Here is a 27172-nt window from a genome sequence, read left to right as displayed (position 1 = left end):
ACAAACACTCGTGCCCTTCTTAATGATCATCGCCATTTAAATGATGTTTACAGAATTAATCTTTTAAAGCCTGTGTTAAATATCTTTAAAAGAAACTCAAACAAAACACTGTAAGGGTAACAGGAGATCTCAAATTATATCACCATATTTGGACATAGCTGTATTTCTTTATTCAGACTTGGGTTTCTCAATGAGCCGACAGAGCGTGCAGACCGCGGTGGCATCGTTTGAGAATGAGACAGAGTTATTAATCACATCTGGTGCTGGAATTCATTGAGACGAGCATCAAGAAACAGAGGGAATATTGCAAATTGAATTTGGTTGTTAGTTTACTCGCCTCAAATTCAAAGGGAAAAGGTATCAGGAAAAATATGAGTGCAATAAGTAAATGCGTATGCAAATGAGGGGGCCTCACTTCTCCTTGAGAGAACAAGAGTGGGTTGTTTGAGGCGAGATCAAAGAATGTTTGGTGTGTATGTGCGTGGTTGTACGGTTTTACTCTGCGTGTCTCTGTGTGTGTTTGGGAGTGAGTTGCTGATATACTCAAACTCCATCAATTCCTTACAGTTTGTGTTTACTCCCCACATTACTGTCTGCATGTATAAGAACCTGGTACAGCTGGAGAGCTATATCAGGACAAAGTGTTTACATATACACCCAAATAAAGCATGATGCCCTGCCAGTGGGGTAGGCTGAGGGTTATACATACTAGTGTTTGTTTACTCCCTCAAACTTTGGTAGAAGGTTTTGAGAAACTTGCTGGAAAATAATTTGAATCCTCAAAACTGCAAGATGCTTAAATCCAATATTTTGCCTTTATTCCACCTCTGCCAACATAATGCTATACATCTATAAGTTGTCATGTTTTCAAAGATGAACCTCACAGCTAAACCAATCTGTTTGTGCATCCATTTCTCTCTTTCCCTGTGCACTTTCCCACCCTCATCCATTTGTTTTGTTCTCAAGACAAATGAGTCGATCGCGCCTGATTTGTTCTCTTATTCATTTTGTCATTTACACACCACACGGCACATTGCAGTGTTCATCTAAGAAAAGATTTACTTTCAAAACTAGGCGTTTTGCCGTGACCTGTACTCGAGCAAAGTCGCTCAAGGACAAATTGTTGTTATTCCCTACCCCCACTCCAAAGCTCTCATCCTACTCTTCAGCACCCCCCACCCCTTCACCCACGGCTTTTTACTATCCACGTACAGACTCTTCCATTTTTTTTTTCACCGCAATCAACAGCGTGATCAATGAACACAGAAAAACAAACTAGCGTCTAATTACACATTTCCAATCTCCCGATCCGCAGTCGATGCGCCTGAGAAATATAATGATTCTTTTTGATAAGCCAAAGCAGTCTCTCTCTCGAAAAGCCTATTTGTGATGTTGCGTATTTCCATATAAAAGGGAAGAAGTCTGTCTGTGGGTAAGCAAAGAAAATAAAGCGGGGAAAAAGGGGGAAGAGGAAAACCAGAAACTCTGCTTTTCCTCCCAGATGATCCTTTTGCAGTGAGCAGGGAGAGGGGGTGATCAAATGTCGAGCCATTGTTTGCCACTGCTTTAATTAATTCTGCTCGTTATCTCCGAGCGCAGAAAAGACCCTGTTACTTCAGAATGGAAATGGAGCAGTGGTGGTGAAGGAGGAGGAGGAAGGGGAAGGGAGACCAACAACAAGGAGGTGAGGAAAGGGAGGCAGAGAAAGAGGGATAACACAGATTGTACTCCTGTAAAAAAAATCAAAAACAAAAAACACCTCTCAACCATCTCTACATCAGCAGAAGTGATCGCACAGGTTATTTATGCATGGTGGATTAATGCACAGCCAACAGCCCAAGTGAATATCGTGACTGACATCCAATTAAAGAAAAAAAAAATACAGCCCAGTATACCAATAGAAACCAACATCAAATTAATTAGTGCTAAAATTTTTGCTGCATAATGTGAAAAAAACAAACAAATGCAAATTATGTATTTGTAAATGGAGGCAAGCGTGCTTGGGAAAAAAAAAAAAAGATAAAGAAAGCTGGTACGCAAATGCTAAAAGCATAGAGACTAACTTTCATAGTCAAAATCTGCTTCACTCTGAGGGCTGCTTAGACCAGAATCTGTAAAGAACAGCAAACATAAGGGAAATGGTTTTAAAAGGCTTTAATGCAAAATAAAATGCTATGTAAAAAAGAAAACATAAAAGTGTGCAAAATGATAAATGGCCAAGAAGTAAAACCAATAGCATTTTTTTTAACAGTAATTCAGCATCAGTAAACTCAGGCCCTTCTCACGGAGCCCTGAATGACAGACTTGAGGCCAGACTGCCAGACAGACGTGGAAAAGTAGGCCAAACATTTTCAGATCAGATCAGATCAGCTACAGTCCTCCTCAGGAGCAGACTGGTTAGCCATGGGCATCAGCCTCTGATTCCCCTGCTGAGAAAACCCTTCTGCCAAGCCCCATATCAACGGTCATAGAGATCAGGGATAAGAAAATTGATTTGCTATCTCTAAGCTTTCATAAACACCACTTGGAAGGGCCCATTGACAGCAATGAGAAATAGACAGAGAGGGGAAAAACCAGCTTATGTTTCCTGGTGAAAACTGAGTCTGAAAGGTTCCTTTGTCAGCAGCTTGGTGCTGAGGCATCGGGAGTGAAAGGTGTGGAAAAGTCTCCGCATTCTTGGCTGACAGCTGCGGAGCCACAGCTGATGGGAGTCGGAGCTCTGAGGAGCACGGCGATGGTTCAGTCTTATTTGCTCCAGAGGAGAAGTCCTCTGAGGCCGCAGCCAGCGACGCCATGTCCTGGTAGGCTCAGGTCGTCTCAGCTGTTCAAGCAGAAAGGAGCCATCTGTGCCAACGTTAACCGGACATGTGGCCAAGAGATGCAGTCTGATGGGGTGCTGCCAACCTGCCCATCAAGTGACGTGAAATACATTTTGCCCGTGTTTGAAAGCTGAAATCACATCAACGGGGTTGCTCAGTGATGAAAGAAGAATCACATCACCCAAAGATGGCAACTTTGATTTCAAAGAAAACAGCTCATTTGTTCCAGAGCATTAACAAAAAAATGAGACATGGAAGGCAAGGAAATGTGATTTGCAGGCAAAATGAAAAAAAGAAATCTGTTTTTCAAAAGGAAATCTCTTCTTTTACCAAAAAAAAAAAAAATCTGGCCTAAAAAATAAAACACCTCTTTGATATTGTAGAAAGGCAGGTAAGTCATCAATCCCAGCCGGGAGCCAAAGCGAAAGGAAGGGATAAAGACAAACACTAACATCATTAGGATGTACATCAAACCTAAAAACCCTGCAAAGCTCAGTCCTGCAGAGTAAAAGTTGCTAAACAGTGGTTTACCTTACACTGACGTCTTCGCGAGAGAACGTCAGGCCAGTGGTGCCAAATGAGCGTGGAGAGATGAAGACATCGAACATCCCCCTCTCCCTAATTGATTTGTGACAATGACTAATTAAACATAGCAGGGGGGGCTCAGATCCACTGTCTCCAAACGTCATTCATCACAGCAGGAGGGAGGTACAGGCGTGTCTGATTATGTTTATGTGTAAGTGTGTGCTGCGTGTGTATTTCGACAGAGGTGTTGGCGAGGAGGAGGGCATGGTCGCTGCAGTCGCTGCTGTAATCTGGAGAAACAAGTAGGCTGCTGATGCATGCGAGCGATTGGCTGGTGTCCATGGGTTTTGCAAGTGCACAACGCTGTCTGCAAGAAAATGTTTGATTTTTACATGCTTAAATGTGGAAGTTGCTTCTTCTGACAGAATTATGGGGGCGTGAAGTGCCATATGCGATGCTGTATCGGAGGGGGGAGATAAAGAGAAACACAGATGGAGATGGCATAAATAGAAAATATATCAAGAGATATGTTGAAGAGTAAACCCAGAGTGAAACTCAGTTCACCTGTCTTTTAATTTGCAGGAGGAGAGGTTTTTTTTTTCTTCTTCTATTTTTTGCCTGAACAGAAATGATGTGAATTCACATTAGCGCAGCGGCGAATGTCAAACTGATGATGTGAAGGCAGGGTTCTGAGATAAGATATATTGCAGGTGGTAATTGTCGTGATGATCGTTACAGTTTTCCAGCTTTTCAACTGCAAACTGCTAACGAAATGAGAACCAGAGGGAAACGGGAAATATTGGAAGAGAGAAAAGAGTGAGTGCTTATAGCAAAAAAGGGGGGCTTGGTTGGACATAGACAGTAGATATCCACTGAGTCGTGCTGCTTCATTACTTTAGCCCCATTTGACAATTAAACCCCAGGCACCGATGAAGATAATGACAAAACGAGCCGCTCCGCACCCCAAGGAGTTATGGGATGTCACTGTGTGGCTGTCACATGACCTACAGGCTTTACAGCACACGCACACACACACACACACACACACACACACACACACACACACAACGTACACACTCTCTCTGAAACGCATTAGCCAAGCTTAGCTTATAGGAAGCCTAATCAAAAACATATTTTTTGTTCCCCAGCACTAGGGGTCACTGAGCACACATTGCCGATGCTGCATATGCTCTGCTGGATAGAAGAGGCCTTGGATAAGTGCACTGGGAGTATGCTCATTTGAACAATGGTCGCTATTAGCTGATGGGGATGTTCACAAATGCTCACCGGCCCACTTAATTGGGCTAAAATGTCCATTCAAATTAAATTCCCCCGGTGCGGAGATAACAACATCACCCAATTCTGCGGAACAGCGACAGGGCAGTCGAATGAGAATGCTTGTCATATATAAAGAGAAGTCTCAGCATGTATTGGTGAATGTTATGTAAAAGAGAGATTGTAACAAGAGTTTCTATTATTTAAGGAACAGAGGAGGACAGCTGAGGGCAGAAGTGCAAAGTGCTGGAAGTCATTGGGACAAATGGCAGGAATGGCCATTATAACCTTGCCATTACAGATCCACTGATAGGGCTGTGAACACCAGGTGAGATAAAGATGAGGGGTAAATTGAACTTCCACATTTCTGTGCGTGAGCAGGTTTGCGCATCTTCTTTCATCCTCGTGTCTTTCCTCTTCTTAGATGTAAAGATGTCAGTTTTTTTTTTCCAAGGTACAAACTCCAGGCTCCCAAAGAAGCTGAGGAGAAATGCTCCATTTTGAAATCTGAGCCTTGTGATGGAGCAGAGACTGGCCGTGGATGACAGATGGATCGCTGAGAGACAACTAGGCTAGGAGACAGAGAGGCGGGAGGCAGCAAAAAAAAAAAAAAAAAAGGGAGAAGAAACGAGGGAACACACGGAAAGAGAGTGGATGTGTTTATTCCACCTCTGGAGGATGTTCTCCTCAAAATGCACGTCTCATTCTTCTGTCAAATAAACTACTTGAGGGAAGAATACAATCTAAACCATTGAGTGGAAAACTCACAATAATCCATGATGCTTAGCTAGAGGTAGCTAATATGACTGCAATCAGATTTGTTTTCACTTTCTTTCACTGAAACCTCTAATCTGGCAGGATGATATGTTTCCAAAACTGGAAACATGCTCACTTGTTCATCCATGTGGCTTTATGAAAATGGCTTGTAATGAAGCATTAGGAATTCGAATACAACAACCTCAAGAAAGCAAACTTTTCTCCACCGAGATTCAGACCAATGACAACAAACTGTAGAGGCCACCATAGCTTATATCACAGACAGCTAAATAACAGAGACAGGCCGATAATGGGTCTGAGAAGGAGGAGGTTGGAAGATGGAGAAGCCTTGGAGAATGAGTGTGGGATTGAATGCGCTCTGTTGTTAACACCAGGCTTTAGCTCGGATGAACACCAGATGGAAAGTGAGACAAAAGGGAAAAGCAGGTAAGAACCCAGGAGATCTTCAAAACAAGATTTGTTTCCAGCGTAAAAACATTATGTCCAACAACAGACATCACTTTCTAACTATCTGTTATCATTACATGGGGACATGGCCGACACGTAGATATGATTGCAGGTAGTTATGAAGGCACATGATGTCAAACAGAATGATGTGGGAGCACTTCATGGACATCATTCATGCTGCAGCGTAAACTGAACTTGAAGTTGCATCATTTGTGGATAGTTAATCTCTGTGTAGGCTGTGTGCATGTGTGTGTGCCAATGTTACAATCCGCCATCACTACACATCTAAGTTATGTGTGTGTATTAAAACACATAACTGCACGCATGTTTCGTCTTACAGGAATGAAAAGTTTTCACTGAATATTCTGGTGTCAAGAAGGAAGGTCTTCTGCAGGTGTCTTCATTTGCCCATATAATACAGTGGTTGGCCAATTTGAGCTTTTGACAGCCAGTAATGGTACTGAGGGATTAGCACAGCTGCTAATAAACATTTTCTGCCAAATTTTAAAATTTGCTTTCTATTTCAGTGGGTTCCAAAAATTAGGATTTTCAAGTTCCTGCAAAGCTTTGCTATTTACAGTGTGAAAACTTTTAAAATAGCATTTTGTCTGTTACAGCCACTGAAGCAATGGCCTGACTTTTAATGTAGGCAAGTGGCTTCTTAAAATCCACTTCTTTATCTACAACTTTGGTCTCTTTGCAAAAAACACCCCCCATAGATTGGCCCAATGTTAAACTAGCCAGTGACACGCAGTGATAACAGGCATGAGCGCTCCACTGAAAACTGCCTGAGAATGGAAATCCAATTAAACCAATGAAATACAAGCCTTAGATGGCTTTTTAACTGGCCAGCTTTTATCCTACAATCAAAAGCAGTTATTCGGAGGTCTAAATGAAGAACATTAACGGTTGCTTTCTCAGCAATCTATGAAGTATTTTGCAACGCAGAGCTACTTGTATTTTTACTTAGCTATTTACTTTGTAAAGGGGGACTGGGCAGATGTTGTAAATCTGCGTCCAGCGGGTTCAGAATCTGTCGTCAGTGTCTGGTCAGCAAATTGTTATATTAACCCACGAACCAAGCTATAAAAATGTCACAGCTTTCCCTAAAGGCAAAGGGAGGCAGGTCTCGTTTCAAGTTTTACAGGTTGTCACACTTAAAGCTGGATGACTGAACTTCCTTCTTCACATCTGTCATATTGTCAGTGAAAATGAAAACTGTTTTTTTACTGAAAGGCCAATGTGGACAAATATGGAAACACACTTTATACAGTCTATCAGTGTAACTGTACCTATATGTGTTATTTAGACTGTTTGTGTTCCTCAGTCTGTGTGTTGTGTGTTCTTCCTGTACCTGGAGTTTGGAAGTTGATGCGTCTCATCTCCACAGGGTCTGTGGGGTGGTGAGGTGTGATGTCTGCGTTGTTCAGCAGGCATTTCGTGCGCGGCTCTGACTCTTTTCTTTTGCGGCTGGAGGACAAGACAAACAAAGAGTAGAAAAAAGGGGGAAGACACACAACAAAAACAACACAACAGGTTTTAGTGAGCGTTTGATCTGGCAGAACAGTCACCACTCTCACTAATGATGACATCTAAAAAAAAAAAAAAATCAATGCCAACTGACTGGTAACTCAGCAGGTCAAGAACGCTTGAGTGAAGCCAAATCAGAAACAGGGGAGCTGAGAATGCGTATCAAGTACGCAAAATTCTCCTTCACCTTCACCAATTAAAGGCATCTTTTTTTTTTTTTTTTGCTGAGGCAGGCTATTATGTCTTCCCCTGTAAAATGCAATAAAGTATGGCTAAACCTTACCTGTCAGGTTTGCTGTTTCCAGAGAAAGCAATAGGAGCCAAATAAATATATAAAGATGGTGAAAAAGCAACACACAAGGAGAAAGGGAGAGGGGGAGGCAAGAAGAGAGATAAATCAATAGAGAGCAGTTTAAAATTCACAGGGGTCGCTGCTGGGCTCGCAAAACGCGAGATAAAGCTCATCAGCATTTGGAGGAGGCGTGTGCATGCGTGTGCATGTGCGCACGTGTATCAGTTTGTGAGAACAAGAGAGTATTCAATGAAATGTGCAAGTTAAGTGCGTACATTCGTGGGTCCGTGTCTGTGTGTCTGTGTGCGTGTGTGTGCTTATGTGTGTGCACGAGGGTGCAGATACAGATGGGGAGAGGGGAATGTCAGGGCCAAGGGCAGACCCGGGAAACACTATTCACCAGGGAGAGATGGAGAGGGAGATGGGAGAGTGAGGGGGACAGAAAGAGAAGAGAGAAAAAAAGAGAGAGATCCAAGGAGAGATGTTACTCTCCCTAACCACAAAGACTGAGGTAAGGCAAGGTCAGACAGTCAGGGATCATCTGACAGTAGCAAGCTGTACTTGTGTTGCTCACACCAGCCCCGGCCCCCTTAAAATTATTCAGGGATCTTCCCTGGTATGTAGGGCGACTTCTTACACTACCTTTTCATTTGGGACTTGCAGTCACTGAGACTAAAAGCACTTAAGTGTAAAACAAGGGGGGAATATTGACTGTATATGTATGTTCTAAAGCCCCAGGACGCTAAGGAATATGAACTCATTTAGACTTGTGACAGGAGGAGAGCTGCCGCCTGTAAAGTTCATAAAAGCACAGTTTGATGTCTACCACTAGAAATTAGGTCCCTGAAATCTTATGTTACATGTTAAACTAATAATGGCAAAAACAACTATTAAGTACTTGAATAACACCATATGGGCTATTATTTCCACAATTAATAGGCAATATTTGAAATATATGCCTATTTAAATCTATACATCTCTTTATTGCAACATTCTTGGTCCAGTTATTGAGCACCATCTCAAAGAATCTCTTCCTTTCTCCTTTCTTCTTGCCCCTCACTTCCCACAACCATCTTTTTCCACAAGAAAAGCTTTTTCATATTTACATGCAACAATGTTGTTAGATTTTGAATATCATGCTGCCATGAATGCAGAATAAGCCCCTCTTTCAACATGCTCCCTAACATGCAATTATTTCCCAATAGCCCAATTCCCCTGCAACACTGCAAATAACTGGTTCAACATCAAATGACAAGAAAATGTTCATTGTGTTTTCACTGCATACGAAAGAAAAATCCAGCACTTGGACATGGATCACAGTTATATTGCTTGTGTGGAGCAGTGGATGGAGCAAGACGCTAACAATGCAAAGCTTATGGGTTCAATTCTCTGTGTATCGTAAGAGGAAGGTTATAACAATTTCCAGAATAAATGGTCGCTCAGTACAAATTATCATTGCTACGTATACTACGCCTAACCCTGAGTGTTATCATTTGAGGTTGACCGACGTTATTTTGACACTGAAGTCTAAATGTAGATCAAACTGCATTCTCCACAAAAACTACAATTCAAAAACCAACTCACTTTTTATACAGGAGAATAGCAATGACGATGCAGATTATGAAGACCACAGCCAGGACTGGGCCCACCACCCATATGAGTCCGTCACCAGTCTCTACTGGGCCAACCTCCAGCTCGGGAGTCACCACAGTGTCGGTGTAAGGGCTGGTAGCAAACATTTTCTGCACAGAAAGATCAGGTAGACATTTACACAACATATGGAAACACAAATCCAGGTTACAGCATGGTATTTACAGGAGATGAATGAAGTTTAGTGTTAAGCACAAACTGGACAAAAACGAAATGTTAGATGAACAAACTGAAGCGAACCAAGATTAAATGGACAGAAGTGAAATTAAATCCACTCTGACGAAAAGCAATTGACTAAAAGTACGCCAACTGAACTGTGTTGGACTCACCCCGGAGGTGGCGTTGAGTTCAGCCAGCAGGAAGAAGACATACTCCTGGCCAGGTTCAAGAGGCTTGTTCTCACAGCTGCTTTGGCGATAGTCAGATCCCACCGTGAAGCTGGGGGGCAGCTGCCTGAAGCAGGCTGTGATGTAGGGCTTCCTCTGGTCCAGCTGAGCCAGCTGGCGGCGTGAACGACGCTTGAGGGTCACCTCCCGCAACAGCTGATTGATGTGCAAGGGCATTGGTTTAAGGGCTTTTTATATGCGCTCCTTTTGGTATCCTCTTGTGTTTTTTGCAGATTCTACAACATCAGTCCCTAATTCACTGACAGATCAGACTAAAACTAGAAAACATCTAAGTCTGGGCTTATAATCTTTTTTGATTCTCTTAAATGTTTGCTTATAATCTGATGAAGAAAGACCAAGAGAAGCAGATGCTTTTAATAATAATCAACAGACATACACACAAAATAATGTGCTGTCAGTGAGTCAAACTCTTCAGTTCTGAGAACTATGAGGATATATGTATATGCTAAGTCAATAAACGATGGGCCCATCCTAAGCCTAGTGATTATCTGGCCGGATTACAAGTTATCAAATGTTTTCAACAAATAAATTACTTGTGAATTTAAGCGACTGTTGTGTACAAGGTCTAGATATATTTCACTTACATGGCCGAGACCAAAGAAGACAAACTGTAGGTGTAGCTGCACCCTTAATCCCAGTTCAGACCAAAGATTTGTGATGAAACATGCAACTTCTTGCAATGCTCAGTTCTGCAAAGTTCTGAAAACCTGCCGGTTCACACCAATGCAACTACATGAGATGGTGTATCATCTCAGTGCAACAACCCTCTGTACTTCCGTTCTGTTTTCCAGCTTTTCAGGCTTATTTTGCGGCTTAATATTATTTGTAGCTTCTTAAAATATGAATGAGGATAGTGATGGTGAGATACTGGCTACAGCTGTATTTGTAGTAGAGATTAACAGCAAAACACATAAACAAGGCAAGCATCGGATTGACTGTATTCATAATAAATACGCCACAGTAATACAAGTAAGCAGCGCCACTTAGTTTGTCAATAAGAATGTGTGTTTGTGAGGGGGCATTAGCACATACAGCGAGCAGCAGTAGTTACCCACCATCCGATACCGGCACATGTGAGGACGCAAACAGTGGGCTTGGTGGGGACAAAGCACGCCGTCTGTGGTCATACTGACTTGACCAGCGGACTTCACTACAAGCCAATTGGCTGTAGAAACAGGTGATGTGCTTTACATTCTAAAACCTGCCAATGGCGATTTGACAGGTGACACCAACAGCCAGCTTGAGTCGAGCTCAGACAGCCAGTTCACACCACTACAACTTTTCTCTGCAACGTTCTAAAACGGTTTAATCTCGTCGCCAATCATTGCTTTGAGCTGGGCTTTAGATTATAAAAGCTGCTAACTTTCTGGCAATTTTCCATGTAGCCATGGTCTAAGACCCCTCCCCCCTCCAACATCCAGCGACTCTCATTCATTTCAAACTGCAGACAGAGGCAGGCACTAAGCAGAGGGAACGTGTGTAATCCCAAATCCAATAGGGATGGTTGCTGTTGATCTGGCGCTGAAGGTGACCTTGAGCTATGGTAAGAGTAGGTAAAGACTGTGTAATTCTCTTGACTGCATGCTTAGGGGGATAAATTAGCATAGCTGAGATGTATTTACGTCCCAGTTGTGAGTGCCCATGCTTGGTACATGGCCTGTACAATATAATTTTCCTAGCTCATGCAACTGTTAATAACACAAATGTAGTGATAAAAATGCCTCTGGGATCTCCCCTATTACATATATTATATTCTATTATATTATCAATTATTATTTACATCATTTTATATTAGTTTAATTATTTCTGTTGTGCCAGAGTAACCTAACACTGTTTGCTTTTAAAGTATCCTACCTCTTCCATGTCCATCTCATCAGGGTTCTTCAGGTTTTTGACAGCTCCTGAAGTCCTCTTAAGTGGCACAACAACCACATAGAAAGTCCTAGAAAACACGGCACCAAAGTAATTCACAAAAATTACCAAAAGCTCACAGTGACACTTAATTGATACTGCATGGCAGTTTATATGAAAACATTCACCACAGTTTTGACAATTAATTAAACGACAATTCAACACTTGCAGAAGATATAGCAAAGTTCAGCATGTCAACTCCCATTTTAACACCTCAGACAATTTGAGATCACACTCCATATCACATCACTTTAACCTAAATACCTCAAAGAAGATTCAGACAATGCCTGCAGAACCCATTTTCTAGCATGACATACTCACTTGACATCCTTATTATCGACTGGTGGGAAGGACATGGTGAGCATGTTGTCGGGCTCAGCGTAGATGTCCAGCTTGGGTTTCTTGACCAGGATGAGTGGTGCAGTCTTGGCAACCACACGGTGTCTTGGCCCACCGTCTATGCTTTCTTGGCAGGTCACCCTGAACTCATAGGTGGTGTTGTGTTTTAGCCCCGTGACCAGCACCCTCATCTGCCTGGCATCCACATCCATCTTCTGACGGTTGTACTCAATCTACAGTTCAACAGATGGTCCAGAAGTTTAATCGATAATTGGTAAAAGGGATAGTTGGATGAATGATTCTTTTGGCAGGTCAAATGATTGGCGCTCGAATAACAGATGGAAATGCGTTCTAAATTTCAGAATGGGATTTTAAGGAATGTTTTTTATATTAAAACATAACTCAGCAGACAGCTGAAACTCTTTATTTGCTCTACATGAAACTCACCGTGCATTTGTATGGAGATTTACTGTCAGAAAACTTCCATGCAATAACCACAGTGGTCTTGGTGGCCCACTTCACAGTGAAATTCTTTGGAACGTCTGTTGATTGGACAAATGCGAGGAAAAAACAAACAAACAAAAAACAAAACAAAGACTTTAGTAAATTGAAAGTGTAGAGAGATCAAGGAAAGAGAAACAAAAGAAGAACCTTTGGTTTAAAAGAAAAGCTGTTGTTCCCCTGCAACGTTCCTCTGGGTTGGAGAGTGAGTGTAACGGTGAGCTGTCATTGGCTGTGAGAAGGGCAACGCCATTGGTTAAGACACACAGCACGTAAGACTCATGGACGACAAACCCATGGAGCACAAGGGTGTGCCCACTGGCTAGCCATCGTGGGTAATGCCAACCCATCTCAACAATGTCTTTGAACCTATGACCACTTAACGATTAACAACTGACCCATGTGGTGTCAGTGCCAACTGTTCCTATGCCTGTACTGAGTTTGGGTTGGCACTGCCAACGTGCTGCCAGGCGGGCATAGAGACAGACTCAAAACACAGCATGCCAACAGTCCTTAGCAGTGCATCTGGGGATGCCATGCCACAAACTGTCCCAATAAGGGACAAGGTAAGGGGAAAGGAGGAATTAGGGAAGGGGGGGGTTAGGAAGGGGGTATATCTCAAAACAAACCCAAAACCAAAAAAGAAAAAAAGAACCAAAATCTGCTTTCTGTCATCTTACAATAGTCAAAACATTCTGTTGGCGTGACTAGGTTTGACTGAGGTCCTACCTTGTTGGAAAACTGGGGATGTGAGATGACATTAGCTGCGTGAGTGTGCTTGGCAAAGGGCTGCAAGGATGACTGACACAATTGTCTGACCAAACAGCACTTACCTTGAAATTCTAGGCTGCTCTCCTCTTTCTCAAAATGACTGACTATAACTTACTGACTTGGGTTTTACCTTGTTTTGGTTAGTGAAGTGAGTATCCCACGGCAAACAATTTTAATATCAATCTTTTTTCTTTCTTGAGGAGAAGTGGAGGTGGTTGAAGGAGGGGGTGGGGCAGTTTTGATTTTTTTTTTTTGTTGAAGATTTGTTTTTTTTTTTTTTTAGCCAATTTCCAACCCCCTGTCAACCGGGTTGGAGAAGAAACAGGCAACCCCTACCTGTTGGATCAAAGGCCACCGTCCGATACTGGATGGGCGGGCTGTAGGGCCCTGGACCTACACTGGTGTGTGCACGTATTTTCACATCATACGCTGAGTTCGGTTTGAGGCTGTTGAGAACATAGCTGGACTGGTTTGGGGGCAAGCGGAGCTCCCGTGGTGCTCCAACGGCGCCAGTTTCCTTATAGGCCAAAGTGTACTCTGTGATTACCCCATTTCTCTCCGCCAGCACTGGAGGAGACCAGGACAGCTGCACTGAGCAGCATGTCACATTGGAGCCCTCTTCAATTTGAGGGTAGCCTCCTGGCGTGTTCTCGGGTACACTGAGTTCTACCACAGCCTCTTCCCCAAAGCCCCCCCTGCTCTTGGCTGAGACTTTAAAGATATAGGTGGCCCCCCGGTGGATGTTGCCCACAGAGTACTGTCGTTCTTGTGGAGCAAATTCCAGTGTGGCTAAAGGAGAGACATCTTTGCGGCCAAACTGCAGCCGGTAACCCTGCAGGTCCATACCACTGGTGAATTCTGGAGGGTCCCAGCGAACCACAGCTGATGTCTCTGAGTCCTGAGCCACTGACAGATAGGGCAGACCAGGCACTGTGCAAACAAAGACATAAGAGAAATCTCAGTGTCAGTGTTTCCAGTTCTATTAAGATACATGAACATGTTGATCACAAACTGAAAAGACATCACGAATACTGTTGTAGCTGTATTGAGGAAACCATTAGCGCTTTTAGCATGGCAACCAAATACCTGCATTAGACCTGTTCGATTATACTGTATGGGACAATACAAGAGTGGACATGGACTGCCAACCAATGAGAATCAAGAATTTTTAAAGATTATAGTAAATAAACAGATTACAGAGTGTTTAATTTCAGTCATCCATCAAATAACACCCTGGCAAACTGAGTCGCGTGGAGTAGTGGAAGATCCTCAGAACCTCTAAATTCTTGAGTGATCGTTGTAACCATTACCATTTTATGACATATGTACGCTCCAGCCAAAATAATTTCTGTACTGCAATGCATCACTAAAACTTTAAGCAGAGAACAGCGCCTCTCTCAGCTGTAAGAGTCATCTCTTGTTGTAAAATAGATGATCTACGCTTGGGGTCTAGACACCATTCTTCAGAGTGGCCCAGTTTTGCTGCTCTTATGGATGACACACGTCTCATCTTAACTCTCCTTTTAAGGCCCCATCAGTGTGATAGAGGCAGCAGCAGTTATGGGAAGCCTTCAGTTCTCGAGTTGCCGTCAAAGCTTTGTGAGAGATGAGCGTGGCTGATTCGCACTTGAGCCCCATCTCTCTGTAAATAGATTCTATCTTGCCTCATCTTACGTCCCCTCTTTGTCAGAAATACAAGGCAGTGGCGGGACAGATAACTGACAAATATAAGTTAGGATACAATTGCGGACATACACGCTGTTAGCGACGTACTCAATCACAAATACTTCTGTTATTTTTGTATAACAATACTGACTGGATGAATGATATGAGGCACGCAACACAAGACAGTCACTACATTTACCATCATCAATTTAATTCCATGCCTCAACGTGAGATAGTGAAACCACTGGTGAGAAGATTGGCTATTTCTGTATATATCTGATTCAAATAGCTTGCCAACTGGGTCGGCAAACTGGGTCGGCAGCAAATTGGTTGGTCCTGGCTGGCAGAGCTTTCTCAGCATAAATTAAAAACGCTGAATAAGCTGAATACAAATGATTAACTCTAGTTTAATGTGTTACATACACTTTGCCATTATCTTTAGCCGCTACAATTTAAACATACATTTGCCTTTTTCATTAAACATCTAACGTTTGTTAAGTGTTACACTGCATGAATTTATATTGAAGAATCTATTTGAGCCTTTTTTCTTACAATTCATGTCTCATGTACATCTGCTTGTGCATGACTTTGTGCATAATGGACAGAGTGTATGCGCGTGTATGTGTTCATGTGTGTGACGGTATAGGCCCTGGTTTGCTGCCAGCTCCAGCTCCTATATCACCATTCCACCTGCATACAGAGCTATTTGGCTTTTTGCCCAGTATGGACTTAAAGTAATTTGGAGGAGCCAACATTAGTCTGAGGCAAAAGTACTCCCTCTCAGTGGAATAGTATCACTGCGTGTATGTGAGTCTGTGTACATGTGCCCACATATAGTATATATTCCTGCGCCAAGATGCAAGTCCTAATGTGCACATAGTAGAAACACACACACAAAGCAATCCACTCTACACAGTCCACTCCCTCTGCGCGTATTATTCATTTCCGTTTGCTAATGGTCTTCTTTCTGAGGGCTGTTGCTGGAGGAAGACGGGGGTTGGTGGGTGGATGGTGGCTAGTCAGCTGAGCCTTTGCCGGTAATGGAAAGGCGGGGGCGCCGAGTGTTGGGTGAGACGAATGCTCCTAATACTCCTCGGCTACATACTATAGCTCAGCTTGGTGTCATTTAAAAGCCCACTCTGCCTTCATGCTCACCGCTAATCAAGGAAATAGAATCAGAGATAATGATCCTGTGTGTTTGTGTGTGTGTATGTGTGTGTGTGTGTGTGTGTGTGTGTGTGTGTGTGTGTGTGTGTGTGTGTGTGTGTGTGGCTTCCATTCTAAATTTCTGTGCTTCGCTTCTAACCTCAACAGGCTACCAAATGTATCCATTACAACCTTTGTGGCCCTGAAACTATTTTATTATTTGTACATTCAAAACATTAGCGTGTTGCGCACAGGGGAGAAGGATCATGGGTACTGAGCCAGCAGATTGGTGTTGGGAGGAGGTGGGATTGTTTGTGGTGTGTACAGCGTATGTGTTAAAGTGTATTGTGCTACAGAATGATGAGAGAGAGAGAGAGTGATGGCATGGTGAGGGGGTAAAAAATGACTGAATGAGGGATGATGAAGGTGACTGGGGACAAGGAGCAATCTGCTGCAAAGAGGGCCCAATAGGGATATGAGGGGGGAGAGATGTGTGTGTGTGTGTGTGTGTGTGTGTGTGTGTGTGTGTGTGTGTGTGTGTGTGTGCATGAGTGATTCTGGGGGTTCTTAGACACTTTGATTGTCCCTCTCCTCACTGTTCATCTCTCCCCCCCAACACTCTCTCTTATTCTTCCCCCCTCTCCCCACTTCTCCCCTTGCACACTGCCCAATCCCCCTTTTCATTTCCTTGCCTCCTTCCCCACCCCCTCCATTCCCCACTCTCTCTATGTCCATGTCAGGGTCGACCCTGGTTCAATCCCTCCATGTGGGCCTCCCGGCACGTTTCCCATCAGGCTGCAGTATTAACAGCCTGCTGTGGACACTCACTCAGCCTGATTGAGCAAGGGCTGATCAGGTATCCCTCTCATTTCCTCCCTCTCTTGTGTACACTAAAACCAAAATATACACACAAACATATTAAATCTTGCTTGTGTGCAAATGACATAGTGCACATATATGCACTTTTTAATTGTCTGTCGCCCTGGATGTAAGATTGTCTGCTTTAAGCTGCACTCCTTCACAATAAAAAAAAAGTATCCCACTGATTAACCTGTGGCTACAGCCTGCCTAAGGAGACTCAACATATCTTAAAACATGTGGGGGGTAAGAGGTCTTTTTCGACCTTAAAGGTCATGACAAATCCGTCGCTCTCTCATCTTCGTTTCCCTCTGCTTTTAATTTAGCCTGCTTACTGAAGGAGTGTATGTGTGTGTGTGTGTGTGTGACAGGGGTTCGTGGAGGGGAGTAATTGGTAGGGTAGGAAATGCCATGGAGTCAAATCTGCAACAAATTTCACATGGCCCATTTGGAGTGCAAGAGCTATTAAGGAAGCAAGCGAGAACCAGAGAGAGAGAAGAGACAGGGCCATTACATTGATGATTTCTCACTGGACAAAAATAACAATCAGGAAGTTACTAAACATGCAATGAGGGGACCAGGGCTGATGTTTCAAGTCAGCTGTCTGCATTAGAATAACTATCCACACCCTTTTAAACATACACGCATCCCTAAGCATCCTTTCACAGGATGCAACGATCGAAATGAAGTGCTGTATTGTTGGGGGATGGGAGTTTGTTCGCTATCAAGGAGGGCAGGATACCCTGTGGCTGTCTGATAGCAGTGTGACTGAGTTCATTGTAGTCTATATCCACTCTGACTGGCAATATGATTAATGAATAATGCAAACCACTTCACATAATTACAAACAGCACAAATAAAACTTCCAAAATGATACACGGTAAAACTTTAACACTGGCTGCCAGGATAGTGCACCATCAACATTAATACAGTACTGTACACAGTACACTGTATAAGTACAAGTGTAGGATAATGTATCAGTATTACTTTTCATTAATGTTGGTCTTTAAATCTTTTTGCTGCCATTTGGGGCCGTTGATACTGCGTGTGTGAAGTTAAAAAATCACTTCCTTGGCATTTTGCTTTCACTTAAAAGCCTTTATTCATAGTGCTTTACCATAAGATGACCAGCCTTTCCTCCCTTATATGAGAATCCACAAATACATCAGCCATCATCTTGAGGCATTCTCTGACTTGGCATACCCCAAATTGTTTTAGTTTTTGCTGCTGTTGGCTCAGAAGATCTCAAGGTAGAGGTGCTGGGTAGCCCACTTCATATTGTATCCTACCTTTAGAGAAGGGGTGTAAAATTCTTTTTGAAGGGAGGCCAGATTAGATAATGTGTAAATGCATGGGGGGCAGTTGCTTCTTGCATCTGTTTATGAAAATGCATTCATTCCATCAGCGTGGTTCCTACTTAGTTCATGTCTATAAACTGTGAGATAGTCCTGCCATCCTGGGGTTAACAGAATAAAAAATGCAATGTAAACTTGCTTTAATTCAATTTTATGTAGTGGGCCACATACAGTATATTTTGAGACACAAGTCGTGGGCCGTTTGAAATCGATCCGGGGGCCATGGACTTTGGACATGCTTGCTTTGGAGTGTTGTGTCTTTGGAACAGGTTTTCTTTTGAGTTTATGTATTTGTTAATTTTACTTAGATTTTTGAAAAACTTTTCTACTTAGACCTACACAAGAAAAGAAGATAAAAAGCATAGCCATTGATCGCTGCTCCTTTCAGCCCAGTGAAAGACTCCACAATGTACAGATGGGATGGCAGAATAACATTTCCAGACACAAACATTTTAATCTTTTGTCAATAAACACTCCCTTTGGACCCCCTCTCAAACTCAGTCTCATGTTGGCCATGGTAAAGTTTGTTCCTCAAAGCAAGAGTATGGAAAGTATGAATCACAAAAAAAGGCGCTTTTCAAACCTAGCTTTCATTCAGCAAACAAAGACAGCTCCAGACACAGAATGGATGTTGTTTGTCTGCGACTCGCAAATGGGTGCGCAGTTCTACTTGTTTTTGTATCCGACAAAATCCTGAGATAGATACTTGTGGATAACTTTCTGAAACAGCAAACTACCTGTGGTTCTTTGGAAAGCCTGGAAGATGAAAAGACTTGGCCACTGATGTGAACTGACTTTAAAGTGGCACTAAAACACGCTGTGTTTGTCATGATGTACTTTCTTGAAGTTTCCTTTATGTTTCCTAAAAGAACAAGATGATGACGTCATAGTCTCTGGAGGCAACTGTTCATTTAAAGTGCATGTTTGTCTGTAAATTTAGATTTTAAGAGCTGTTGCATACGTTATGTGTGTTTATGTGTGTTTTAAAAGTTGTAATGTGGTAGAATATTTTATTTATTTACGTCACATTTTCAAAGTGTGCCTGTTGATGAGCGAGTTTACCCAGGGGTAAAACAGTTGACAGAAAGGCTTTGCAGAGGACATTTAAACAAAGTGTGTATAGTGAAGAACACAAATGTCAACATGTTTTCTTGGGTACATGGTCTAAGTTAGGATATGTGTTTTTTAAATTTGGGGACTTTAATTAGCAGAGTATAGTAAATTAAAAAGAGAACGTCTGAGGTTAGGGCTTGTTAACTGTATACCATCTACTATGAGACTGGTCTTTGTAATCATATGATCCTAATGTATAATTCAATCAGCGCAGAAACACTCTAAAGCTGTCCACTATGGTTGAGGTTGATCTGGAGGGACATAAAATGACATTATACCAAAGATGTAGGCATCTTTCAGGAAAGTAAACCATTTTTTTACACACAAAAATTCCCCTTTGTTCCCTTCCTGATACAGACCTCAGGAAATTCCACGGTTTCTCAGAAATCTCACAACCAACGGGAACGCTGCTCTTGACAAGGCCATCCTAACATCCCTCACAACAAGAAGGACAACCACTTCACCCCTGGAAAAAAGGCTTCTCCCAACCTCTCACCCTTTTCCCTTTTCTATTTATCTTGGCCCCCTGGCATAAACCGTTTCTTTACACTTCAATAATAAAAAGAAGAGGCTTTCCCTCTGAGGGACAGACAGAGTGCGCTAGACTGACATATCAGTCAGCCGGCCCTGACAGGAGGATGGAGAGTGACAGCACTCACTGACACCCACTCACACACTCCCTGACACCTGTAACACACACACCTGTCAGGATCTAGGAAATTTGCCTATGTTTGTGTGTGTGTGTGTGTGTTGGGTTGTGTGTGCGTCTATTGGTATGTTCTTATTCATGACTGTGCCACAGCATGGGTCTGCATATACTGTATGTGATCAGAAGTGGAGACTGCATGTTCTCATGAGTGTGTGTGAGTGACAATTTAAGTGTGTAGGAGTGTATAAGTATGTATGCAGTTGTGTACATATTGGCTCTCTGAAGCCTCCCAGAGCCGACTGGCACAGATGCTCACACAAAAGGACACTCCCATCTTGGCTTGACGCCTTAAATTCTCTCAAGGAAGGCTTTCACACTCTCAGGCAGCCAGCCTCCCAGGTTTAGATCATGTTCATGGTAACTAAGCCGCTAGCTTCCAAACAGGCTCAAGCGGCCCGGTTAAACTGGTGTGCCTACTGGTGGTAACAAGGGAAAAAACTGGAGAAGACGGGGCTTTGTAGTGTGCAGGCAATAGCCTCCAGTATTTTATCCTTAAAGCTCAAACCACCAAACCCAACAGGGGTTTTCAAGCTGTCATAATCTGTCTAAAAAATCTACCAAGTACCTCGTACCACCTCCTTGATCTCTGAAAATCCGTGGATAGTCTTCTGAACATGATTCAAATGATAAATGCTGCCCTCGTAGAAGCAAACATCAACTCAACTGACTGAAATGTTCGCGAAGCCAAATCAACCTCAGAATGGTTTACTTGGAAAAAAATGTCTCATATAAAATTTAGTGGTAGAAAATGACTGGTAACTCAGAAATATGTATTTTTGAAGCTAAAGTCTTAGCATGAGACATACCTTTGATAAATATACCTAATGCACTTAACAAACTATCAGATTGCCCTTGTTCTTGTCTGCTTTTCTAAATCTTCCGAATAGGTTTTGATCAGTTAAACGCACCACAATGTGGCTGTGAATGAGGATCTCTTTTGTTATTTATGGAAATGGTAGCCTAGCAGTAACATCTGGATGGGAATGATGAGGAACCCCTGAGCAAGATACCCTCAGCCACAGGCAGAAAAATAATTCGCTTGAACAAAGGCTCAGTAAACAAAGCAACATATAAATGATTTACCCTTGTACTGACCTGCCCCTTTGGTCACCACCAGTTTGGGTTTGCTGCGGGCTCCATCCCCCTTGGTGGTGTACGCTGCCACTGTGATGGAGTAAGTGGTGTCTGGCTTGAGTCCTCCAATGACCATTTCCTATGGGAGACAGGCAAGAGACAGGAACAGAAAAATGTCAAAATGTGTCTTTAATTTTTGATGATTTGACCCCCCTCCCCTCCCCTTCATGCAGCTCAAACTGCCTCACGTAGAATGTTAATCTACCGGTATGTGAAGTGTCTGCTGGTCCTCTTTATTAATTTTCACAAGACATGCATTAAATGTAATGTTTCCCCCTGTGTAATGGGAGACCATTCCATTAAGTAAATCCTTAGAGTTGCCAAGGTGGAGGAGGGACATTAGGTATGTAAATGGAAAGTGCCCCCTTCCCCCCCCGTTCCTTTAGCAATATTCCAATCAACAACTTAACTTTGTGATAAATGCATGCTGAATACATCCTGCCCATTCGCTGGCAGTTTCTACCTCAGCCATTAAGTTTCCTTGAGTCCTCTTCAAAGAGAGGCTTCCGATCAATTCTAATGAATCTTTCAGGGGAGCAGGTTTGAACGAATGCAGAATGAGGTTTTTAACAGGCTGGTTGGCAGAGGGATGGGAGAGGTCAATAAAGGTAAATGAGCTATAAGTACTGTCTTGCACTTGAGATGGTATTCACGTAATGCAGATGGACTGGGGTTTCAAATCTGGGTTCAAAATAAGGGTACAAAAAGAATCCTGCAGTTGTGAACAATCATCAGGGGTGTGATGAGGATTTTGCAGTAGATTTCAGCGGTCTAACAAGGCCATTATGTAAGCTTCTGTCTGAATGTGTTCAATACAAGTGTGTGAACTTTGGGCAGCACAGTAAATCTAAGGCACCACATAGACAATTAAATAATATGGTTTTAAACACGCACACAAAAAGAAAAAAAGACACATCACCAGAGCACAAGACGAAACATACTGTATCAACACACAGCATGGCACACGTAGCATTAGCATTCCAGGCACAGTGGGCAGTGGATATTGCATCAACCACCATTTTGTCGAAGCCAGCTGGCAATAGAAGTCTGTCCTGTTTTTCTTAGCGGTATATATAGAGATAGTGAGGAGGTTGGCTGGGCAGACAGCTGAGGTGAAACCTCTGGGCCACTTTGTTATCCAAACTTATTAAATAAAAATCGGAGGGGTTGTTTAAACAGTGAATCCAACCAGGTTGATGCAATACCCGCTGTTTATACCCTTTCAGCTACACAAAGCACTCAGGCGAAACTTCGTACTCACATATTCAGCTGTATCGTCCGTTTCCCACTAACCCCCCCGCCAAAGAGGAGAGCGCAGGAGAGAGAGTAATATATATTTTAAAGAAAGAGAGAGAGAAAAGAAAGGGAAGAAATAGGATTGTGAGAGACGGGGGCATGAGAGGTTTGGGAGCAGGGGGTTGGTATCAGAATTAGGTCACTGGTTTCGTGAGGTCAGGAGAAAGAGAAGCTGTTTGAAGCTTATGTTATGAGGAGCAGCTGAAACAAGGCTGAGAGTTGTATAGGTCTGCTTGTGGGGCCTGGAGATGTTTAATCATGTTACTGTGCAGCTAACAATAAGCTACCGCGGTGTTAAATCATTAACAGCTACAGCCAGTGGTGACATTCAGATTTTGTTTTTGAGGGTTGAAAGATGAGGTCATTTTTAAAATATACTAACAAAACTATGTAACTAAAAAGATATTCTTTGCCAGGCATTCCTTGTTAACTGCTGGGTGTGTGCATCGCTTGGATCTTGTAATTTAAGTTATTTAAGCTCATTCTACTCTTGGATCCGTGGTCCGCTAAATGCCAAAAATGTCAATGTGATGCTGGTGGTATTTGGCCTGAATGAACCCTTCATTCATGTGGAAAAAATAGAATTTGATTCATTCATTCCCAAAATATGTAGAATTGCATACAACTATTCTTTTCTGTGTTGTTTACCCTATTGCTTCAAGGCTATAATTTCCATTTGGATGATTGCTACTCCGCACAAAAGTCTCATTTTGGCAGGATTCCTCCGACAAGTTTTGTAAAAAGAAAAAAAGGCCATTATACAGGGTTCCATTACAATTCTAGCTGTCAGTGGAGGCTGATTTTTGGTGAAATGTTTTCATGCCAATTTTACTCCCCCCTCCCCCCAGGCACAGAATACTATAATCAGCATTTTCTTTGAGTCTTTGCGTTTGATACAAGCACACAGTCAGACATTTCATGGCAGATGTTGCCATAAAGCAGGGGTCTAGACATTCCCAATAAAAGTCATGGAGGCAGAGGAGGGAGGACAAGATGAGTGAAACTTTGATTACAGTTCTTGTTGTGGACTGAAGGGAGAAGAATATTACAGCAATATGAAATGAAATCCAAGAGGGGAGAGCATCCGTATCGCTTCCCATACTCCAGCAACATTTGCAAAGCCACAACAGTGAGGATGAAGTGCACAATTTGCAGTCTGTGTGAGGGGGAAAAAGTTGGAAAAGTTTCTCTGAAATGTCCACTGAGGTTTTAATGGTTGCATCAGTGTAACTGTGTTGTTTTAATATGCTTAACTGGTGAAGTCTCGGGATTAAAGACTAGATTAAAAGGCAGATCTGGACATATTTGCAAATTAATGTGAGCAAAATCTGCATGGTATAAGCGTGCTTTACAGTGGAGTCTACATTTCTTTGACATAGCTGACTTGTACTGAGGCAACTGTGAGATGGTCATACCTGGGCATCGGCCAGCATGACGTCCTTGATGAGGGGCAGGCCCCGTGACTCGCCATTTTCCACGCGTACATAGTGAACCTGGTAGCCACGGATCTGACCGTGCTGCTTGCCTGGCGTCAGGGAGCGCCACATCACCTTAAGTGCTGTGGAGTTGAGGACCTCCACCTCCACTCGCCTTGGAGGAGCCCCAGGAACTATAGGGTGACAAAATGAAAACACGAGTAAGAATCATTTTGTTATTCAGCTCCACCATTTCCAGATATTAGTGGGAATGTGGAAGCTCCTAATTCAACAAGTGCAATAAACACATAGTACTGTGTCAGTGATATTGCTCCACATCCTTCACACTGTTTATAGTAGCAATGTGAATAACCCCCTGACACACACATGCACACACGATATCCATGAAACATAACAACAACTGGCAAGAATGAGAGACGTTATCAAATACAACAAACACACTCCAGTCTTGGTCTTCCAACAATATCATATCTGCCAACACACGCCCATACCACCAACACTGCAACACTGCCTCCTCCATCTTCTCAATATGTGTCTGCTGTGTCTGTCTGCCATCAGTGGGAAGCTCTCAGTCATAATGACAGGCCTTTATGGAAGGCCTTGCTTCTAGGCTTTTCGGTGTGCCACGGACCGGCCCTTTCTGAGATGGATGTGCCATTAATAGAACGCTTCCACTCAAACTGCTTCCATTTGCTCGTCCACAAACACTTCAAGTCCCTTTCTCCCCCCCCTAAATCACAACCCCATTTCCCCCATCCTCCCCAGGATCGTGCACCAATCTCGTTTATTACCAAAATCTTCTCTACCTTTTAGCCCTGACTCTTATTTCTTCACCTGGCACTTCTCTGTCACGCGTTATTATCGTAATGACACCAGAGAATTTGTTATAGCTATTGTCAGTGCGCTGTGGCTTTCACCCTTGCAATTCCTGATATTGGTGTCTTTTAAAACAGGTATGGTGACAATTTAAGCTTGTCTCTACTGTTGCGCTCGTTGTACATCAGTGTCAGAAAGACGCTTAAAACGCTGTGGTAATGGATGTGAAATGGGTCGTGGAGAATAGAAGCCAATGTCAGCCATCCGTCAATGATTCAGATGTGCTGTGACATGCCCACATCTTTACTTGTCAGTTTATGTATTTTATTGTTCCAGTGCTTTTCTCCATTTGTTTTCTGCTGCATCAAGTTTATTATTTTTTGCTCTTCTGAGGTTGCGTATTGGCTTCTCTATGGTTTTTGTGCCTAAATGGTACACAGTATTTGTTTTGTTTTAACATATTCTGCATCCTTAGCTACATTTTTAAATAACAGTATTTGAATTGTAATCTTGGTAGACACACGCCCGCTGGTTTAACCTCCAACCCACCGTCGCCACCGTAAATGCACAGAGCGATATGGCCTTACAGTGTACAGCACTCATAAATGCTTATGACTCTCAGCTGAGCAATGGGATACAGTTAAAAGCCTACAGATAGAGGCAGGATATGGGATGTGGCGGCTATTATGATTTACATTTGGTTAGTTATGTTTTAATATCAACACATTTGATTTCCCAAGTGTGTTATCTCTTCTAAGTGTTTTCCTTTCATATGGCTTACACTGCTGTATGTGGTCCTGTTACTTATGCGCAAACATGCTGGTACGCTTCTGAAAACATTCTATCAAGACATTTGGCTGAGGTCTAGAATTTATGACGATTTTTAATGGCTCATAGGATGGACACTTCAGCACAGGCAACACTTTCTTCAGACACACATACACAAATAAACATCCACTGCCGAGGGCACACTCACGCTCTGACTAACTAGCAAACAATACATTCATTCCTACATTAAGTTCAGCCTCTACACATTAGAGATTAATGTACCATCTTCGTCTGTGCGGCAGATCAGGGGCTCGCTCTCAGGGCCTGGCCCGATCGCAGTGAGGGCGGCCACAGCGATGTGGTACTGGGTCCACTTCTCCAATCGCTGCAGCAGCACCTGCGCTTCAGTGGCAGGGACTGTTGGCTCCTCCGTGGGCTCCCCGTCGTCACTGCCGCCTTCTGACGGGCCCACCACCTGGTAGTGCACCCTATACCCCGCCAGGACACCGTTCTGACTCTTCAAAGGCGGGGGGCGCCAACTTACCAGCAGGCTGGTGGAGCTGGTGCTGCTGCATTTAATGTCTTGAGGGGGGGCTGAGGGCTCTGGTGAGGTGGAAAGGACAGGAAGGAAGGGGGTCGAGGACGAGGAGGACGGGGGAAGGGGGGAAGGCAGGGGTGAAAAACAAAAAAATAAAAAGATGGGAGAGATAAAGAAAATGATAAAAGGATAAAAAAAAAACAACAAGAGTAATTCGAACAAAAAATTGCAAAACAAAGACGGAGGCAAATATGTTTAAAATAAAAAGAAAATCATCAAGCAAATGTCAACATAAGAGGCATAAATGGACAATGGCACAAGCTTGTGTAATAATGAAACAAGATGGCTAACCTTGTGGGACAAATGACACGCAGACATATTTGGTTCTGGTACAAGTTTTTTGGCATTAAGAGGTATCATATGCTTCATTGTGTTGAATTTTTTTTGAGCAGTCACTCATTTCTGCTTAAAAATTAACTGGATGTACGATAAAAATAAGTCATACTGCAACACTATCAGGATCTGCAGCCCTACTTGCAACAGAGGCCATTTGTTTGGTCCTGCAATGTATTACAATACAGGAGATGGGACACTGTCTAGCTTACGTCATCCTTTTTAAAGCCTGTACTCAATATATTCTGAAGGTTTCACGGTGCAGTGCCAGATGGACAGGGATGAGCATATCTATTGTGTATTTTATTTTCAGGCACTGAGCTGAGGCTTCAGTCCTTAAAACTAAAAACTACCGACTAGGTTAGTCATGAGCATTTAAATAAATAAATAAATAAAATAAATCTCATTTTCTCCCTCAGCATCTCTGCAATTATTGCAACCATTACACCACTCAGCTATCCAGGATTAATAACACACTGCTGTATCCATAAAACCAGCAAAAGATAAGATGAATTTATTTAAAATATGTTTGGTGTTCATGCGCTTTTTACTAAGATGTCTGGCAGCCATTGTAATGTCCATCTAACCTTACATATGCACGATTTAACAATCCATTTGAGAGCATGTGTAATTTTTGTACCAGAACTTTCAGGCTAAATTAGTATGAGCTAAAACAAACTACTTTTTCCCCCCCTAAATAT

The 27172-nt window shown here is 42.8% G+C and overlaps 1 protein-coding gene across 9 annotated transcripts in view; it reads right to left on the bottom strand.

Annotated features, from left to right (window-relative positions):
* ptprsa (protein tyrosine phosphatase receptor type Sa) overlaps positions 1–27172 on the bottom strand; it is a 260026-nt gene that overhangs the window by 34826 nt on the left and 198028 nt on the right. For 4 of the 9 annotated variants that reach the window (XM_049588106.1, XM_049588108.1, XM_049588107.1 and 1 more), the window contains 12 exons: positions 25823–26143; positions 23936–24129; positions 22486–22512; positions 21186–21303; positions 13581–14174; positions 12420–12514; positions 11955–12205; positions 11577–11664; positions 9645–9857; positions 9250–9407; positions 7198–7313; positions 2064–2111 (listed from right to left, as the gene is read on the bottom strand). In XM_049588106.1, the coding sequence (XP_049444063.1) occupies positions 2064–2111; positions 7198–7313; positions 9250–9407; positions 9645–9857; positions 11577–11664; positions 11955–12205; positions 12420–12514; positions 13581–14174; positions 21186–21303; positions 22486–22512; positions 23936–24129; positions 25823–26143 (2223 nt within the window). The remainder of the gene's footprint in view (positions 1–2063; positions 2112–7197; positions 7314–9249; positions 9408–9644; positions 9858–11576; positions 11665–11954; positions 12206–12419; positions 12515–13580; positions 14175–21185; positions 21304–22485; positions 22513–23935; positions 24130–25822; positions 26144–27172) is intronic. The other 5 variants (XM_049588110.1, XM_049588109.1, XM_049588113.1 and 2 more) reach the window with 5 other exon arrangements.

Source organism: Epinephelus fuscoguttatus, linkage group LG10, assembly GCF_011397635.1.
Source record: "Epinephelus fuscoguttatus linkage group LG10, E.fuscoguttatus.final_Chr_v1".
Classification (NCBI taxonomy): domain Eukaryota; kingdom Metazoa; phylum Chordata; class Actinopteri; order Perciformes; family Serranidae; genus Epinephelus; species Epinephelus fuscoguttatus.
This window is presented reverse-complemented; position numbering and strand designations above follow the sequence as displayed.